This window comes from Electrophorus electricus, chromosome 21, assembly GCF_041902795.1.
Source record: "Electrophorus electricus isolate QZ-2024a chromosome 21, ASM4190279v1, whole genome shotgun sequence".
Classification (NCBI taxonomy): Eukaryota; Metazoa; Chordata; class Actinopteri; order Gymnotiformes; family Gymnotidae; genus Electrophorus; species Electrophorus electricus.
The window spans coordinates 16427550-16447403 of record NC_137517.1 but is presented as its reverse complement, the minus strand read 5'-3'; the positions used below and the strand labels follow the sequence as shown (position 1 = coordinate 16447403).

The following is a 19854-nucleotide window of genomic DNA, read 5'->3' as shown; positions in this document are numbered from 1 at the left end:
TCAATACATTAACGTCCAATAACACACTGCCACACACTTAATTCCTGTCAACGGATCACTTCCACACTAGTACTTTTAAACGTAGCTATATGTGACTGCTCTTAGCGAAGTTTAAGAACTTTTCTTACCGTTTCTTAGTGACATTCTTGCCCATAACAAAAGATAAAGCATGGAACACCGTGTATCCTTTATCAAGACCTTACTCCGGCTACTTCCACGTGTTTGCTAATTTGCGTTGGATTTTAGTTTTCTCTCTTTGCAAAAGGCCTGTTTGCAATTAGGTCATAAAGACACGTTACCCGTTTCAGATCTTTAAAAAAAAAAAAGATATTTACAAATATTACTCGCTTTCGAGCAGTTTGTCTTCAGCATGCACGACACAGATATATATTTGTTTTGTTTTTAAAAATGGTCAGAAAATGTTAAAGGATTCACGTCGTTGGAACTGGGATTCAGAAGGAATTCTGCACGTCCCGTCTGACGAACAGACGCAGAAGAGCGCGCGGTTGCGCGCACGGGATTGAGCAGGCGCGACGTAGTGCAGGCCCACGGCTCGCTCGCGCAACTCGCCGAATGAAATTTTGTTTGTTTTTTTCCAAAAAACCCGTTCGAATCAAAATAGAAGAAAATATACAGCGAGCGCCTCGTCTGCAAGGCGACGGTAAGTAAGACGTCTTGTACTGCAAACTCGCGATCGATGCACGTCGTCCGGCAGTTCGTGCAACGATTGAAATTCCTCGAGTGCACGAACATTCCGGCCTAGGCTGCCTGCCACGGCCCGCGGCCCGTCCGCCGCGTCGCAGAACCGGATTGCGGGAGGTTTAGTGTTCATCACTGTGCGGTGCTGGGAAAGCAACGTAGTTTAGCACCGTCGGGATGTCTGTCCGAGTGGCTCCAGGTGAGGCGCACAAATCGTGGGTCACGGATGAGCGTGCGCACCCGGGCGTTTGCCCACCCAGACGACTGGGTTACTTTTTTTCCCGACGAGCAGCGGTGGGCGCATACTGTTACTAAACCCCCCCCCCCCACTGATCTGGCTGATTATATATTAATTCGGACGTGGACGTTTGGTGAGTTTTGATTCAGTGCACATGTAGCCGACTTATTTATTGGTTTAAAAACGGTCTCGAGTTCACCACCATGTGATATAGTTTTCCCAGGCTACCGTACTGCCAACGACGTACGCAACGTAGGATCGTTTATTATGAGTTGTTATTATTATTATTATTATTATTATTATTATTATTATTATTAATAATAATAATAATAATAATAATAATAATAATAATAATATGATTATATATATATATATATATATATATATATATATATATATATATATATAAAATCATATTATTATATATATATATATATATATATATATATATATATATATATATATATATATATATATTATATATATATATATATTAGTACAAAACGCGTGCAACACAACTTTTATCGCATGGCCTACTGGTGTTTACACGGAGGAGTAACGCTCGATAATCCAGTCGACTGTTGTAACCAAAAGTACACATTAGTAAATAAATAAACTTAAATTTCAGCTGTTGTGTGTGTGTGTGTGTGTGTGTGTGTGTGTGTGTGTGTGTGTGTGTGTGTAGCGAGGGGTTGCACGCTTAATATCGCGTGACACACACCCCCCTCCGACCGTGGAGCGCGCACACTCCATCCATCTCACTCCGCGTTTCATATGGACGTTATCCAGTCACTAGGCTTTCAAACTGCAAATTATGTCGATTTTTAACCTTCTGGATATTGAGTTCAGTCGTTTTGAGCTCGGAGGGGGTATTTTTGTTGTGGTGCCAGTATCCTCGTCGCGCGGAAGAACGTCCCGTTTTCCTTGCGTGAACAGACCGACTCGTGCGTTCTGGATTCCGTCTTCAGGTGTTTGGGTCAGGCTGTGGAGGGCTTGACCTGGCTATTTCTGAATACAAAAAGTCCTCTTTTGATGATTTTGCCATATTCACTGGACATGCTGCTGAGTTCTGTTTCTTTGGCCACACCCACTCCCCCCAGATGGCTAAAGTGTGTGTGTGTGTGTGGGGGGGGGGGTCCTGAGGTCCTGAGTATTTGCATGTTGGTGTTGGTTTAGGGAACTTGGGTCAGGTTGCACCCCCAGTGCTCTCTGATCCTGGGATTCTGCCGAATTGTGCCGAGTCATTGTTACTGTTTCATGATTGAGGTGACACAAGTTATGTTTAGTTTTCATAACTGGATGCTTATAGGTTTAAAGAATAAAAGGTGAACACACACACACACACACACAGTGGAGTCTGCGTTGGATTCCCCTCTCATCGGACTCTTCTCTGTGTGTGTGTGTGTGTGTGTGTGTGTGTGTGTGTGTGTGTGTGTGTGTGTGTGTTGGGTGGGGGGTGGGGGGGGGGGCTGCATACAATGGTAAACTGGTTCCAGAACTGTAGTATCTGTAGGACAGCTATAATATATTAATATATATTGTATTATATAAGCTATAATATATATTTCTCTCTTTCAAATCTCCCTCTAATCTTTTCTTTAATGTGTGTATGTATTTTTAGATTTACCAAAATCTTTTATGGTTATTGTTGGTGAATTCATTGTAAAGATGTAGTGTGTGTGTGTGTGTGTGTGGGGGGGGGGGGGGTTGTTGGTTCAAGCCCCACCACTGCCAAGTTATTACTGTTGGGCCCCTGAGCAAGACCCTTAACCCTCAATTGCTCAAGTTGTATTCAGTCAGAATTGTAAGTTAGTTTGGGTAAAAGCATCAGCTAAATGCCATAAATGTAAGTGTGTGTGTGAGAGAGAGAGAGTGTGATTCGGGGAGTGAATGAAGCTGTGTACATAAACCCTGTACTAGTGCTGTTTTTTGGTTGTGGCAGAGCACTTTTGGAACCCACGCTGAAGACCTCAACACAGTGGCTTTGAGAGTTGTTGACTATTAGGGCTGCTCATGTTGCTCCAGGTGTCATGTTCTGAACGGGTTCCTGTGTTAAACGGCAGAGTTGTAATGGCCTGCCTTTAATGGGCTTTCCATTGCCTGATCCCATGTGCTCAGAGCTGTGTGCATGTAAGCTGTAGTGTGGTGGAGAATGCCCTCATCAGGGCAGTTTCAGAGAGCATCATCGAACGGGCCCCGTGTGTGTGTTTGTTTTTGCTGTGTGTTCAGTGTTGAGCGCCAATCCCTGAAACGGAGACCTTGCCTGTTTTTTCATGCTTCCTCACATCGATGGAGAGAGAGGTGTTGGTGTGAAGGGGTGTGTGTGTGTGTGTGTGTGTGTGTGTGTGTGTGTGTGTGTGTGTGTGGCCGAGTGTGCCCCCCACCCCACATCGTCCAGAAGGCTCGAGCTTGTGACCACCCACTGGAAGGGTGTCCTATGAAATGTCATTTTATAACAGCATCATGGTGAAGTTTTCTGTCATGCCGTCTTGATCCTCTCACAGAAGCAACAGCTGAACAGAGGTGTGGGTTCTCGTCTCTGAAACGCCTCTCCGTTCTGTGCGTGGGTCTTTTTGAGGGCAATGCGTGCATGTTGATTTAAAAGTGAGTTTCTGTAATCTCCTCTCCCATTACCTAATCTAAAGATAAACTCATAAAGACAAAAGTTTCAGAGGTCAAATACAATTTATTTATTCTGTTAAATAAAGATTACAGTGAACAGTATTTGGCGTAGGAGTGAGTTTGACAGGTACTTAACACGCACGTTCTCGCCATTCACTGGGAACAGTGCTTCTGTGTTGGGGCTCTGAAGTGTTGGAAAGTGTGAGGAGTAGAGCAGTGCCCTGGTGTGTGTGTGTGCACGTACTCTGTTTGCGGTACCATTGTTGGGGAGTTAACAGGTTCCCTTTGTACACATTTAGTGAGAGCACATTGCAGCTCTTTCTAATTGGCTGTGCGCTGTTGGGAGCTGCTGTGTGGAGAAACGTTCTGAAAACCATGAGAACTAATCTTTGGTGAACAGAACAGAATTTAGCTGGCGCTATTTCCAAAGTGACTTACAATTATGACTGAGTACAACTTGAGCAATTGAGGGTTAGGGGTCTTGCTCAGGGACCAAACAGTGGCAACTTGGCAGTGGTGGGACTTGAACCAGCAACCTTCCAATCTTCCAAGTGAACACTGTGATTGGCGTGATTCATAAACCAAAAAACACCCCAAAACAGTAGGAACAGCATTTGAAATACATGTAACCACCAGATAGTAACCTTTGGTGTGGGTGGGGGGGGAAATCAAATAAAGTCAAATAAAATGAGTACTTCCTAGTAATGTATATGACAGGGGACTGGTGAGTGACCTCTGACCTTTTGACCGCTGCAGGGATGAAGTTTCCCGTGGACACGCTGGAGTCTGTGCATCACGGGCAGCTGGAGCTCTCCGGACAAGTCTATATGGATGAGCTGCTCCATGGCAACCCAGACCATGCCCACTACTTCCTACTGCCCAGTGGCAGGAAGGTAACGTGTGTACACCCAGACACATCCACATCCATCAAACAGGAGTATTCCAGAACGTCCTAGAACAGCTGCCTGTAACTGGTGTGATGTGTTCCAGGTTCAGATCAGTTTGTCTAGCGTTGGGTTTGTCCCTCTGTACGGAGCCAATCTCGAGCACAAGATCCTGGCTCTCTTTGCTCCAGAAGATCCGCTAACCGGTGAGCTGCGTGTCCCTGCTCACTCAGTCTCAGTTCAGCCAGTTACAGCACCTTCCAGAAGTCAGGGGAATACGAGACATTCATGGAAACGGACCTCAATGTAACAGCCATGTGTCGAGATGTTTGCTGTTCAGTTTTCATACATCTGTTACATTTCCCCTTTGCCTTATTTTTCTCTTCTCCCTGCCCTCTCTCCCTCTCTCCCTCTCTCTCTCAGCTGTAGCGCTGTTACTGTCTGACCAGTGGTATGCTGTGGAGAACATCCTCAGAACGGCCAACCCCACACGAGAAGGCCTCTTCCAGGTGCTTGCTCTCCCTTCTGTATCTGGGATCTTCTAGCTGCCCTTGGTGAACCGACGCCAACAGAACCCGTGTTTTGGTCACCGAATCATTTCGGGGTCCTAAACTGGGCCGATGTTTCCAAGTCGAAGTGTTTAGGGTCAATTGATGGCTTGGATTTAGGTTTATTGACCAGCTGTGTTCTAGGGAGTACTCAATATCGTACATGCATACTGTGCACATACACACGCGTCCCTTAACATGCGTGTATGTGCACAGTGCGTGTGTATGATAGTGAGGGAAAGAAACTGACAGAAGAGTGTAATCTCTTAATCCGCTTGGTTCTCTTAAACTGTTTTATGTAAGTAAGCAAAGTTCCGCTCTACTGTCTGTCTTTAACGCACGGTTCTGAATACACAGAGCTGTGTATAATACAAACATTTGTCCATACTTTGAGGCATTTCAGCTTTAGGGGCTTCACTTCTGCTTCCAGGTTGCTAGGACACAAAAGCCCTGAACCCCTGCTAAAACGAAATCCCGTTTCTCCATGTTTGTTGCTGCTTGTGTTTTGGTGGACTAGTTATTTTCACAAAATGGTGTCGGACTACGTTTTACACCCTTCATCTCTTGCATGTGTGGTCGGGGGCCGTCTGTGGACACGCCAGGTGAGGTCCGTGGTGGACAGGGTCATACTGTACGTGCTCAACCGCATCGTTTACCGCACGAGCGAGATGGCCGCCGGCGACGTGCCCTTCCTGTGCCACGACAAAAACGACTACGCCAAAATCCTCTGGCACGGTGGCGAGGCTGTGGGCTTCTACTCCATCAAAACCAAAGGTCTGTTCTCCCTCCTGGAGACGCTGCCCTCTAGTGGCATGGGTGGGCATGATGGTTCTGTTGAAATGTAGCGTAGAGAAAAAGGAAACGGCATTGTCAGAACGTTCACAGCCACGTTCGGCTCAGTTTGGCGCAAGTTGGAGGAGTTGCACGGCTGCAGTGGCTGTCGGTGAATCAAAGAAACTAGAATGCTGTTATGAAAGTAAAAAATATAAAGCCATAGAATGGCTTCTTAACTGGATTTCTGTAGTGCATATTGGTACCACCTGCTGGATAAAATCTATTTTGTGAACTTTTGATATAGAATGGAGCTTATACATTATGTATGTGTATCCCCTCTAGAGGTTCTTGGTTCTTCCTCAATTCATTTTATTTTAGAGCCCAATATCTCAACTATAAACCTTCAGTATAAAAGTTCATCTCTCACGGTTAGCTACAGGTTGATTTTGATTGGCTAGGTTTCATAAGCCACTGTGGTTCATCTCCATAAACCAGCCAATCAAAGCAGAGCCTACCAAAAAGTGTTGATTAGAAGTAATTTCTAATAGGGTTGTAAATGTTTGTGTATAAATGGCATTTTTGACCCCTAGCAGTCATAGACCTCTTTCTCATTCATATATATGAATATTTAATAAATGCAGTGTGTGTGTGTGTGTGTGTGTGTGTGTGTGTGTGTGTGTGTGTGTGTGTGTGTGATATATATATATATATATATATATATATATATAAAGAAAATCATTTAATAAATGCATTGTATACGACCGTTTTAAAGGGTTGAGACGGCATTAATTTGAGGTTCAAATGCGCTTTTTTGTTTCTTATTTGAGCTGTTATTTGCACAGTAAAATCCCCCACGGTCATCTGCACGCTCTCTCTTGCCCCCTGCAGGCAGCTGGAGCCAATTCTGTCTCCCTGTCATGAACTCCATATTCGTGAGGAAGGGTCACCGTGGCAATGGCCATGGTCTGCGAATGCTGGAGGACTTTGTGGACAGTTTTAAAGAGGATGAGCTCGGCCTGAAGTACCCTCTGTCCCCAGCCATGTCCCAGGGTAATAAAAAGAGTGTTTTACTGGCGAAAGAGGTTTGAACACTGAATTAGAAATATTAATAACACACAAACATAAAGGATCTTGGAGACTCTGTGTCATTATAAAAAGGTCTGTGTACAGAGCAGGTACAGGATGGTTCAGAAAAACAAACCTGTCCTACAGACGTGAGACGAAGTCATTTTTTAAAAAAAGAGAAAACTTCTCTTGGAATGTAATGGTACCAAGCTCCAGCTGGTACAGGTATCGAATATCAATTTGCATAATGGTAAATAATGTATGAGCTGGGCACAACGGTGGAACCTTCAAAGATCACTATGTAAAAAAGGCAGGACGATTATATAATCGCTCTTAGTGTATAAAAACTCAGCTCTGTTTGTGTGTGCGTGCGCGCGCGCGTACCTCTGCCATTCTCCAGAGGGTGTCTCAAAGGCACGCTATCTCTAACCTGCAATAAAGAATGGGACCAGCTATTCTCTTCTACTAATTCTGAAGTTTGCATCATTATTCTTGAATGAAATAGAAATTATTATACCAGCATATAGAGGAATTTAGGAAGGGCAGTAAGACCCCCGCCTGTAGTAACCTCTGTCCACGTCCTGGGATGGCTTTAGCTTGCACTGTGCGTTCAGGGATATCTTCAGCAAGCTAAACTTGGAGGTACACCTGGTACAGACTCAGGGTGTGTGTGCGCACAACTCTCTCTTGCCTCTCCTCCCTGCGTGCAGTGTGCCAGCGTTACCTGGCCAGGTACCCGGCGGACGTGGAGCTATTGTGGGAGGTGGAAGGGTTGGGTCGCTCCTACCAGAAGACCCTGCTGGCCAACCGCCTCAGCGCGCTGGCCCTCGCAGGTAAACGCCCGCTGCCTGCTGCTGGCCAGGTGCCTGAGAGGGGGCGGGGCTTCTAGGTGCCACTCTCGGGCCTGCACTTTTGTTGCTTGCTTGCTTGTTTGTTTTTCCTGTTTACACTTGGCTCTTTCACGCATCCAGTAGATTGGAACCCCCTCTGCGTTAAGAACACGGATCGCAGCCATGCCGGGAACGTCCCCCTCCCAGTGACGCTCCCGGATGTGACTGTAACTGTGTGCTTTTGACTGCAGTGATTGTATGGAGTGCTAATTCATCCCCTTCCCCCTCCGCCCCTCCCCCGCTGGCTGTGAATCCGACGCCCGTGAAGGTGGAGGCTGCCAGGACGAGCAGGAAAACGGAGCGACGGCCGAGGTGGACGTGATGGACGGGAGCATTCGTGAGCTCACCGTATGACAGATGCGTTTTCTCTCATTGTTGCAGTCTGCTGTTGTGATGTTTGATTTTGAGTGCATGCAATTAACTGTAGCCTGATGGGTAATAATGGCAATCGCCCATAGCGACAAAGTGAAAACGTGCATTTAGAGAGTTTTGAAAATGATTTAATGAGTAAATCGATTAAGTGAGTAAAATCGAAATCTCCTCTTCTGGAAAAAAGGGTTCCGGCCTTTGTAGAAGTTCCTCCTTCCTGGGCTCTGCCTCTCCTTCTCTGTTCAGGATCCTTTCATTGGGGCTTATTTTGACGTTTATCTGGTGTCAAGACCCTGTTACCTGCACCTTTCAAGAGCTCAAAATCTAGGTCCAAAAATGGCGCAACATAAAAACAGACCCAAAAAAAAAGACATGGAGATGCACTCTGTGGTTTTTAAAAAAAATTTTTTTATGATGTATTGTTGGTTTTCTTGTTATACAGGAACAAAACATAAACTGAATCTAAACAGGAGCGTTTCTTCAGGGTGGGCTTTATGCCAACAAAACAAACAAACAAAATCTTCTAAAGTGGATTCAATCATTAACTTCCCTAAAACAGAAGAAAATAAAATCCAATCTCTTCCCTCAACTCCTCATCACAAAAACAGAAACACAACAACAAAGCAAAATGAACACGGCACCCACCCCTAAGAAACAAAACAATGCTCAATAATTCAGACAATCAAATATCTGTATATAACTCTCAGTGGTCCTTTTGACACTGTCTGGAACTCAGTGCTGCTACTCGAGGCCTCTAAAGAGCAAGCGTTAGTCGCACCACCTGTCTGTGTTTGTGAAGAAGTTCTGGGGAAAACCGGATGAATGTCACAGAGTAACAGACCAGAGGGTCTATTCCTGACTCATCCTCTTGCAAGAACACAGCCCCAGCATGGATGCATCCACCTCTAATTTAAAAGGGCACTCAAAATTTGGAGCAGCAAGCAAAGGAGAGCAACAAAGCAAAGCCTTGACAGACTCTCAAACGCATGTTGACATTCTGGAGACCAAACCAATTCAGAGGATTCCTTTTGTAAGAGGAGACACCACTGAAGCAAAATTGTGACAGAAACCTCGATAGTACCCAACCACACCTAGAAATGTAGCAGGCGCATTTTTCATGCCGAAAGTAACAAAAAGCAGAAATATCGGAAGCATGTAAGGTTAAAGGGACCTGCCAAAGGACTGGACTGGACTGGAGCTTAGAATGACGGATCCATTCTCTACCAAGTATTGTACTTTGGCTTGCATACATGTGCACTTAACTGGATTAACTTGATATGCATGTTGATTAATTGGGGGATGATCTCCCACATCGATGTCATGAACAGTCTCTGAGGTCTGAGTTGGTATATCAGAAAACAAATCTATATCGGGTAATTAAAGACTCAACATCAGAACACTCTTTCAGCTCTATATGCAATAAATAACCATCCAAGTCCTATGGTATAGTGGAGTTGGGCAAATGTGCCATCGTCACCGGCATAGACGGAACTAACCCATCGTCCTCATCCTTTACAGGTACCGGTGTTGCAACAGCAGAAGGCACGACCTGAGGTTTTAAACATGACTGCAAATAAAGCCAAAGGAATCCCTTCATCCCAATTTCGTCCCATCTGTAGACAGTATTTTCGTAACATTGATTTTTGGGTTTGATGAAATCGCTCCAAAGCTCCTTGGGACTCAGAGTGGTAAGCACTCGATACCCTATACTTAATAGACAATTGTTGTAAAACTTTGGCAAATATTTTGGATAGAAAATTGGATCATTGGTCTGGTCTGTCTGAATATACTGTGGTAAACAAAAAATAGAACAAAAGTTTATTAAGGCTTTAATTACGGACTTGGCTTTTATGGTGCATAATGGAGTAGCCTCTGGAAACCTTGTAATGGCACAAAAGTTACTGATGTCTGGTTTTGGGCAGGGGTCCTGCACAGTCTAGAAGAAGTGTATCAAAAGAAACACCCACCACAGGTATAAGGCTGAAGCGGGGCAGGCGGTATCTCTTGATTTGGTTTGCTGGTTAGCGGACGTGTGACGAGCGACAATAGTCTCATGTCAGACTTTAACGCTGGCCAAAAGAAATGCTGCAAGATACATTTGTATGTTTTGTTCACCCACAAAAGACCTGCTAGTAAGTGATCATGTGCTAAAGCTAAAACCTGGGATTGGTACTCCTTAGGCTCAACTATTTGAACAACCCTATTCCACTTCTGATTTTCTCATTGGAGTCCACCTCCGTATCAATATGCCGTCATCCCACAGGTACATGGATACTGTAGAATCGACATCTTGCACTCTATCCACAAGTTTTTTTCCCAGCAAACCATTCTTAAAATTCTCCAAAAGTACAAGTTCTCCAAGATGCTTGAACATAGTGACTTTACTCACTTTGCACCATTTATCGAACAAGCCACTAATGTCCCGCGCAAATTCAACATACGTCTGGTTGGCTGTTTTTTAATGGGATCTGAAATTCTGGCCATACGATTCCAGAACCAACTCATAGGCATGCAAAACAGATGCCTTGACCACATCGTAATCTAGGCTTTTATCAATAGGTAACACAGAGAAAACCTCCTGAGCCTTAACAACCAGCATGCACTGGAGCAGAAGACTCCACACTGTTCTAGGCCACGTCAAGGTGGTAGCTACATGCTCGAAAGCGTCGAAATAGGAATCAACTTCCGACTCCCGAAACTAAGGTACAAGCATAATCTGTTGACTAATATCAAAGTCAGGGGGCTCACCCGCCCAACTGGACGTGGACAAACGAGTTACAGGCACGGGTCTCTCTTACTTCCAGCCCCAACGGCCGCAGCCTTATCTCTATCAGCCTGGATGTTCAGGGCACGAACCTGCTGGCGTGCAACTCCAATTCAAGCTCCTTCGAGCGTATCATCGAGGCAGGGTCGGAAACAGGAGTCAAAGGACTAATAGGTGCGTCACTAGGCGGCCCCACCGTGGCTTCCGCTTCTGCTTCCTCCACAGGTGAAAGACCTTCCTCGGCTCCGCCCACACTCCCAAAGACGGCACAAGCATGTTCAGGCAACGCAGCAAACAAAACAAATCTACTAGAGTGGATTCAATCATTAACTTCCCTAAACCAAAAGAAAATAAGGAGTTGAGGGAAGAGGTTGTATTTTATCACAAAAACAGAAATACAACAACAAAGCAAAAAGAACACAGGACCCACCCCTACGACTCCAAACAATAAGAAACAAAACAATACTCAATAATTCAGACAATCAAATAACTGTATATAACTCTCAGTGGTCCTTTTTGACACAGGCTGTAACAGCTCAATGCTGCTAATGGAGAAGCTTTTCATGTAACGACTCGAGGCCCTGTGCCTAAAGCCTCTAAAGATAGAGTACACTTCAAAGGCTCTATCTAAGAACCTAGCTGGACAGCAAGGACTAACTCATAAGGCCCTATTCAAAGAACCAGCGACAGAAAAAGAGGACAGTCAACTTCAACATCTCAATCTCAAAAAGAATCTACCACAGGCAGTAATTGTACCAAAACAGGGCCTTACAGAGCAGCGTCTACCGTGGCACACGTGAGGTCCCCTGAGCAAGACACCACAGGCCCCTACACATTCACGACACAGATATTTAACAGGAAGTTAATTATCCCTCTAGCCAGTCGGGGTGATGTCGTCTCGCCAGATCACTGGTTCTTGGTGCGCCCTCGTGTGGGTAACCTGAAAAACAAATTCTAACGCCACCACACGAAGAAACAACAACAACAACAAAAAAGTCCCAAGGATGTAACACTGGGAAGAAATGGCCTGAAAGATGTTAGTCGTTGAAACGTGTGTGTGTGTGTGTGTGTGTGTGTGTGTGTGTGTGTGTGTGTGTGTGTGTGTAGGAGAAAGCTAATGCTGTCAACAAGCACCTCACCTTTGCTGAAGGTAAGTGGTAAGACTGCAAGTATCAGCAGTCTGAGGGCACGTCTCTCTAAAGTGACTCACTACTTGTATCTCATCTGGGTTCTTATTTGTATGTTCGCAACCCCACCCCACCCCGCCCCCGCCCTCAGAGGGGGATGACAGGCCGATCTCCACCCGCACTCGGAGCAGCGAGCACAGGTGGAGAAAGCGAGGCAGGGAGGAGCTGGCAGAGGGTGTGGCCGAGCCCCAGCCCAAGAAGATGAACAGGTCTTACACTCAGCCAATCATGACACGGGGCAGCAGACACCCGAGCCCCGCCCCGCCCCTTCCCCACCTCTGCGCTGACCCCATAATGGCTTCCATCCTGTAAGAGTGGTTGAGTGTTTATGGGAACTATAATTGAAGCTTTGGTGTTTGGAGTGAAGCACGTGTGTGTTCCTCTGTGAGACTGGTGACCGTACCGTGGTGAAGTTCCTGCACCAGCTCCAAACATGCGTACACAGTTGTGGCCAGAAGTTTTGAGACTGACACAAATTTTGCTTTTATCAATGTTTACTGCCGCAGTTTTTTGTTTTTAATCCTTTTGTCAGATGTTTATATGGTGTAGTGAAGTACAATTGTAAGCATGTCAAGGTGTTGGGTTTTTTTTTTGTTTTTTTTTAACTTTTCATGCACAAATGCGTCCAGTTTAAGCAAAGCCGTAATATTTACACTGTTCACCCTTCTTTTTAAGATTTCTGCAGTTCACCTCGGCATGCTGGTTATCAGCTTCTGGGCAAAATCTTTACTGATGGCAATCCATTCTTGCCTAATCAGTGCTTGGAGTTGATGAGTGTCTGTGTTTTTGTTTGTCCACCCTCTTTTTGAGGATTGACCACAGGTTCTCAATGGGATTGACATCTGGGGAGTTTCCTGGCCATGGACCCAAAATGTCAATGTTTTGTTCACTGAGCCACTTGGTTATCACTTTTGCTCCGTCATGCAAGTAAAAGCATTTTTCATCACGAAATTGCTCCTGGATCATTGGGAGAAGTTGCTCTTGGAGGATGTTTTGATATAATTCCTTATTCATGGAAGTGTTCTTAGGCAAAATGTTGAGCAAACCCACTCCACTGGATGAGAAGCAAACCCCCACAAAAATGGTCTTGGGATGCCTCACTGTTGGCATGAGACAGGACTCATGGTAGCGCTCACCTTCTCCAACTTTTTGTCCAGATCTTCCAAACAGTCTGAAGGGGGCTTCATCAGAGAAAATAACTTTACCCCAGTTCTCTGCAGTCCCTATCCTTCTTGCAGAATGTCGGTCTGTCCTTGATGTTTTTCTTAGAGAGAAGTGGCTTCTTTGCAGCGCTTCTTGACAGCAAGCCCTCCTCCAAAAGCCTTCGCCTCACTCTGCATGCAGATGCACTCACACCTGCCTTCTGCCATTCCTGAGCAAGCTCTGCCCTGGTGGTGACCCGATCCCATAGCTGCATCCTCTTTAGGAGACAGTCCTGGAGCTTGTTTGACTTTCTTGGGTGCCCTGAAGCCTTCTTCACTGCAATTGAACCTCTCTCCTTGAAGTTCTTGAACAGATGCTCTTCTAATCAACATGATTATCAACTGCCTTGTCCTCGTTAACACTTTTTCCCCTGAGCTAACGAGGTGATCACTGAAATGATGTTAGCAGGCCATTTTGTGGCAGGGCTGAAATGCAGTGGCTAAACTGCACTAATGTTTGTGGTTAATGTTCATGGCAAGGAATGACTTTGCACTTGCAATTCATCTGATCACTCTTCGTAATCTAGAGTTAATGCAAATTGCCACCATAAAAACTGAAGCAGCAAACCTTGTGAAAACCAAAATTTGTGCTGGTCTCAACTTTTGGCCAGGACTATAGAAACATGTAGAACATGCGTGCTCGTGTATAAACAACGAGGGTGGCTACGCTTGTTTACGGCCATGCTCGTCAGCACGGTCGGGGAGGAGGCCATTAAGCAGGCCCCTCCCCATTCTAAGTGAAGGGTGTGGTTTTATTAGGGGCAGAGCAATGGCCTGAGTGAGCAGGCCCCTCCCAGTTCTAACTGAAGGGTGTGGCTGAATAGGGGGGAGGAGCTGTGGCCAGAGACTATGGAGCCCCCTACAGCTGTGATCTCAGCAGCGGAACATGAGGGTGTGGAGGACGCGGAGAAGTCGCCCCCTGCTGGTGGGATGGGAGAGGCATCGGTGACCTGTGAGGCAATGGACCAGGAGGCCAAGGATTTGGTGAGAGGCATGCGCACACACACTCACTCAATATATAGCACTTTGTATGCACAGTGTATCTTGTAGTGCTTCCCATCTGACGTTTACAGGGCCGATCGTTTTAAGTCATGCTGTGTGACATCATGTAGTGATCAGGGTTCTTGGTCAGCGCTGTACCTGGTGGGCGGGGCCTAATCCTGTACCCTGGGTTTCATACCTGAGTGCCACAGTATTAATGCTTGCGTTCTCTCTCTCGCTCTCTGACTCAAGGTCATGGAGGTGAATGGGTCAGGGTCCGAGGAGGAGGAGGAGTCGATGGCAGAAAAAGCTGAAGAGGATGCGGCGCCTTCGCTCCAGAATGGCATGGTCAGAGAGGAAGAGGAGGAGATGGAGGAGGAATGCATTGAGGATCCGGTAGAAACAAACACACACATACATACATACATACATACATACATACATACATACACACTCACACATGTGCACGCACGCGCACACACATACACATACACACTCTCACGCCCACACGCACACATGCACACACATACATACATACATACATACATACATACATACACACTCACACATGTGCACACACACATACATACATACATACATACATACATACACACTCACACATGTGCACACACGCGCGCACACACACACGCACACACATACACACTCTCACGCCCGCACGCACACACATACATACATACACACTCACACATGTGCACGCACACGCACACACACACACACACACACACTCTCACGCCCACACGCACACATGCGCACACACACACACACATACATACATACATACATACATACATACACACTCACACATGTGCACGCACGCGCACACACACGCACACACACTCACGCACACATGCACACACATACATACATACATACATACATACATACATACATACATACACACTCACACATGTGCACGCACGCGCACACACACACACATACATACATACATACATACATACATACATACTCACACATGTGCACGCACGCGCACACACATACACATACACACTCTCACGCACACATGCACACACATACATACATACATACATACACACTCACACATGTGCACGCACACGCACACACATACACACTCTCACGCCCGCACGCACACATGCACACACATACATACATACACACATACATACATACACACTCACACATGTGCACGCACGCGCACACACATACACATACACACTCTCACGCCCACACGCACACATGCACACACATACATACATACATACATACATACATACACACTCACACATGTGCACGCACGCGCACACACACACACGCACACACATACACACTCTCACACACGCGCACACACACACATACATACATACATACATACATACACACGGGCACATGTGCACACACGCACACACATACACACTCTCACGCCCACACACGCACACATGCACACACATACATACATACATACATACATACATACACACTCACACATGTGCGCGCACACACACACGCACACACATACACACTCTCACGCCCACACACGCACACATGCACACACATACATACATACATACACACGGGCACATGTGTACACACACGCATACACATACACATACACACTCGCACACGCACATGCGCGCACACGCACACACATACACTCTCATGCACGTACACGCACACACATGCACTCTCATGCACGTACACGCACACACATGCACTCTCATGCACGCGCACGCACACACATGCACTCTCATGCACGCGCACGCACACACATGCACTCTCATGCACGCGCACGCACACACACATGCACTCTCATGCACGCGCACGCACACACATGCACTCTCATGCACGCGCACGCACACACATGCACTCTCATGCACGCGCACGCACACACATGCACTCTCATGCACGCGCACGCACACACATGCACTCTCATGCACGCGCACGCACACACATGCACTCTCATGCACGCGCACGCACACACATGCACTCTCATGCACGCGCACGCACACACACACACACATATGTACCCTTACTAATAAACAGAACACATCTTAAAAAAACAGCATGGAAGTGCCCAAGTGATTAACACATTTCCCATATGAGTGTTTGAAGGTTATAATTAATCATTTGATTTGTTCTGTTTGGCCTCTGCAGGCTGCCGTAAATTCTGTGGACAAACTAAAGGAAGCTGCTAGGGAAAAACAGGAAGAGGAAGACAAACGTGGAAAGGGAAAAGATTCAGCACCTGAGGACAAACAGGAAGATGAAACACCTGCTGCAGTTGAGGGGGAACAGAGACAGGAAGTCACTTCTGCCAGCGAAGACGTAGACTTTGTTGAGGACACGGAAGAAGATGAAGGACTTTGGGCCTCTCTGGAGGAAGAGGAGGAAGAAGAACCTTCTGTATCTGATGAGAAACAGGAAGGAGGTCATGGGGCTGAGGAGATCAAGCCTGGTCAATCTGAGGCACCTCCTTCTTCTCCTGAGGGAGAAATCACTGAAACTTCCAGTTTGGAGGAGGCAACTGGCACTCCTCTTAAAGGAGAACCAGGACCGAAGGCCCCTGAAAATGAGGAGCACTCCTCTGTCGGGCCGGGAGGAGTGATGGACACCTCGGACCACCCTTCCGAGGACGAGGAGCAGAAAGCCGACGAGCAAGACGAGGTGTCGAAGGAGAAGAGGGTGGAGCAAAAGGAGGAGCGAAGAGAAGCTACGGAGAAGACCGACGGCATGGCAGAGGACGAGGCAGGCGGAGAGGCGGACGGGAACGCCGGCGCTCGTGACGTCTGGGTTCATAGAGGGGGGCGGAGCAAAGCGGCCCACCCGGGGCCCAAGCACGCCTCGAGGAAGCTGGGCAAGGCAACGGCTCAGGCAGTGGAGGAGCTGGACGAGGTGGTGGCAGAGGATGAAGAGGGAGGGGTGAGCACAGAGGAAGAGGCGGAGCACAGCTTGGAGGAGGAGGGGCAAAGGGAAGTGATTGACATGAGGGTGTTGAGGGGGAAGACTAAAGTTGTCCAGGCCACACCACAACACAGAGCCAAGAGACGCAGCAAGATGTGAAAATGCGCTCACTCGTACAATGTACACACACACACACACATGCCCACTTCTCTCTCTCCCTCTCTCTAACACACACACACACACACACATGCCCACTTCTCTCTCTCCCTCTCTCTAACACACACACACACACACACACACACACACACACATGCCCACTTCTCTCTCTCCCTCTCTCTAACACACACACACACACACACACACACATGCCCACTTCTCTCTCTCCCTCTCTCTAACACACACACACACACACACACACACACACACACACACATGCCCACTTCTCTCTCTCCCTCTCTCTAACACACACACACACACACACACACACACATGCCCACTTCTCTCTCTCCCTCTCTCTAACACACACACACACATGCCCACTTCTCTCTCTCTCTCTCTCACACACACACACACACACACACACACACACACACACACACACACACACACATGCCCACTTCTCTCTCTCTCTCTCAAACACACACACACACACACACACACACACACACACACTCACACACACATGCCCACTTCTCTCCCTCTCTCTAACACACACACACACACACACACACACACACACATGCCCACTTCTCTCTCTCCCTCTCTCTAACACACACACACACACACACATGCCCACTTCTCTCTCTCCTTCTCTCTAACACACACACACACACACATGCCCACTTCTATCTCTCCCTCTAACACACACACACACACACACACACACACACACACACACATGCCCACTTCTCTCTCGCTCTCTCAAACACACGTAGACGTCATTCCGCACGCTGTGTAGTGGGGGGGGGGGGGTTGGGTTTTTAATGTGTCACCTTTACCTTTAGCAACTAAAAGGTCCTAAGGATTCCCATTTTTAGGAGTTTTTTTATTACCTAAACTTGTGGAAAATAGGAATACAATTTTGGATCCAGATGTTTGAGGGGTGGCCATGCACCCAGCTGGACGGTTAAACGTGGCGTGACGTTCCCCTGGAGAGTCACACCTTTCTGCTTGGCAAAGGAACCTTACCCAGGCAAACCGGCGTTAGTCCGGACAGTTCAACTGTCGGGACTTTATTGGCGCAATCTCAGCCTTTAACTCAAGCTTGTTTAATTAAACGGTTAGTGAGGTGATGCAATCACCTCAGTCACAGTAGAAAACTATTTCTTCAAAAATATTTCTTCACCACTATTTTATCACACAGCTGGACTGTCAACTAAAATGTTGGGTCTGTTTTTGATTAATCTAGTCTTTAATAGTAAAGACTTGGTCTTAAAGTAGTGTTGGGGACATTGAACAGAGCACTGTGATGAATGGTCCCAGGAACCAAAAGCAATGAATGAGCTCCTATTTGTGAAATGCACACACTCATGGAAAGCCAGCTCTTGAGTGATCGGTTTTTGTGTGTGACTGATATGATCGATTAAAGCTTGCCCTTTCATTAACCCAATCAATATTAACGACATGTCTTCATAGGTTGTTTTGGAAACAGTTTTGCTTTCAAATGAGGGAGTGTTCTCTTTATGTATTTGATATCTTTTATATGCTCTGCTGGGAATTAAAGGTTTATCAGTGAGCGAGTGAAATGACTCCTTATTTGACACAGCAGTGCGGTGCGTTCGGCTCCGAGCCGGTAACAGAAATAACCCTGGGGCATGTTTGCCTTCTCCTGGTCCGCCCAGGGAAATGGAGAGCGTCTCGCGCATCACATTTCGCCCTGCTGTCTGTCGCTGACGTGCTTTTACACGAAGGCTGGCGAGGTTTGGTGCATAATTTAAATAAATAAATAATATATATATATATAATCTCTCTCTCATATACATACACACCCAGCCAGCCGTCATAGAAAAGGTCATTTGCAGTTGTTGTTATTGAGAGATTCTATTCTATAGGTGTTTAGCAGCATACAGTACTCTTGGGTTAATATACCGAATACTGTGTAGTGAGGGCCACTGTTTTACTCTGAATGGTCCTTATAAGTTTCTTCTATAATGCTTCCTAAAAGAAATGTACTTCTAAGCAATCGCCACATGGGGGCGCTCTAGCGTAAAGTAAGCAATTGTCAGTGTCTTTTTGCAACCTAATTTTTTCTCAGACTTTAGGACATGCTGTGGGTCTTATGACTTGGAAACGCAGCATGTAATGTCCATGACGACTAATTTCTCTGAGCCGCCAAGAGACGGGAGATCATTGCTACGACTGCTGCAGTCTTCCTGCGCGCCCCAGTCGCAGACTCGGAGACGATTTGGGCGTCCTCGATTCATGTTGGTCTTCAAGCCTTGTCTCCTGTTTGTATGGCAGGAAACATCTAAAGCACATTCCTACGTGAACCGCTTCCGTTTCTGGTATTTGGTTATTACAGGTATTGTAGTAGCACTTAACTTTTTTCATGCTGTACTTTTTTGTTCTTGGACAAACATTTGGTCTTGAATCTTTGTTCTGCATTGCTTGTTAGAGAAGGGTTTCTTTGAGTCAGTGCTTGTTGTGCAATTTGGTGCTCTCTGTGGGTGTTTCTCTCTTGCGTACATTTTCATCTAAAATGTGAAACGAACCGTATTCACCTGTCCACAGTGT

The 19854-nt window shown here is 46.4% G+C and overlaps 1 protein-coding gene across 3 annotated transcripts; it reads left to right on the top strand.

Annotated features, from left to right (window-relative positions):
* The first annotated feature begins 292 nt into the window (after positions 1 to 292).
* fam169ab (family with sequence similarity 169 member Ab) lies at positions 293 to 18856 on the top strand. Of its 3 annotated transcripts, none has more exons than XM_081704147.1 (13): positions 293 to 661; positions 4316 to 4452; positions 4550 to 4649; positions 4867 to 4952; positions 5594 to 5765; positions 6654 to 6815; positions 7541 to 7663; positions 7989 to 8068; positions 11961 to 12003; positions 12132 to 12348; positions 14067 to 14226; positions 14476 to 14619; positions 16375 to 18856. In XM_081704147.1, exons 1-13 carry the CDS (start codon positions 574 to 576, stop codon positions 17278 to 17280), a joined length of 2418 nt encoding a protein of 805 aa, XP_081560273.1. In that variant the 5' UTR covers positions 293 to 573; the 3' UTR covers positions 17281 to 18856. The 3 variants fall into 3 exon arrangements, with proteins under 3 accessions (XP_081560273.1, XP_035377310.1, XP_081560274.1); XM_035521417.2 differs by having other exon boundaries at positions 295 to 661; positions 12132 to 12249; XM_081704148.1 differs by lacking the exons at positions 293 to 661; positions 4550 to 4649 and having other exon boundaries at positions 4314 to 4452.
* The last annotated feature ends 998 nt before the right edge of the window (positions 18857 to 19854 follow it).

Coding starts and splice junctions, on each gene's coding strand:
- fam169ab (XM_081704147.1), top strand. CDS start 574: ATGAAATTTTGTTTGTTTTTTTCCAAAAAACCCGTTCGAATCAAAATA. Junction 5,766..6,653: donor CTACTCCATCAAAACCAAAG/GTCTGTTCTCCC, acceptor TGCCCCCTGCAG/GCAGCTGGAGCCAATTCTGT. Junction 14,227..14,475: donor ACCAGGAGGCCAAGGATTTG/GTGAGAGGCATG, acceptor CTCTGACTCAAG/GTCATGGAGGTGAATGGGTC.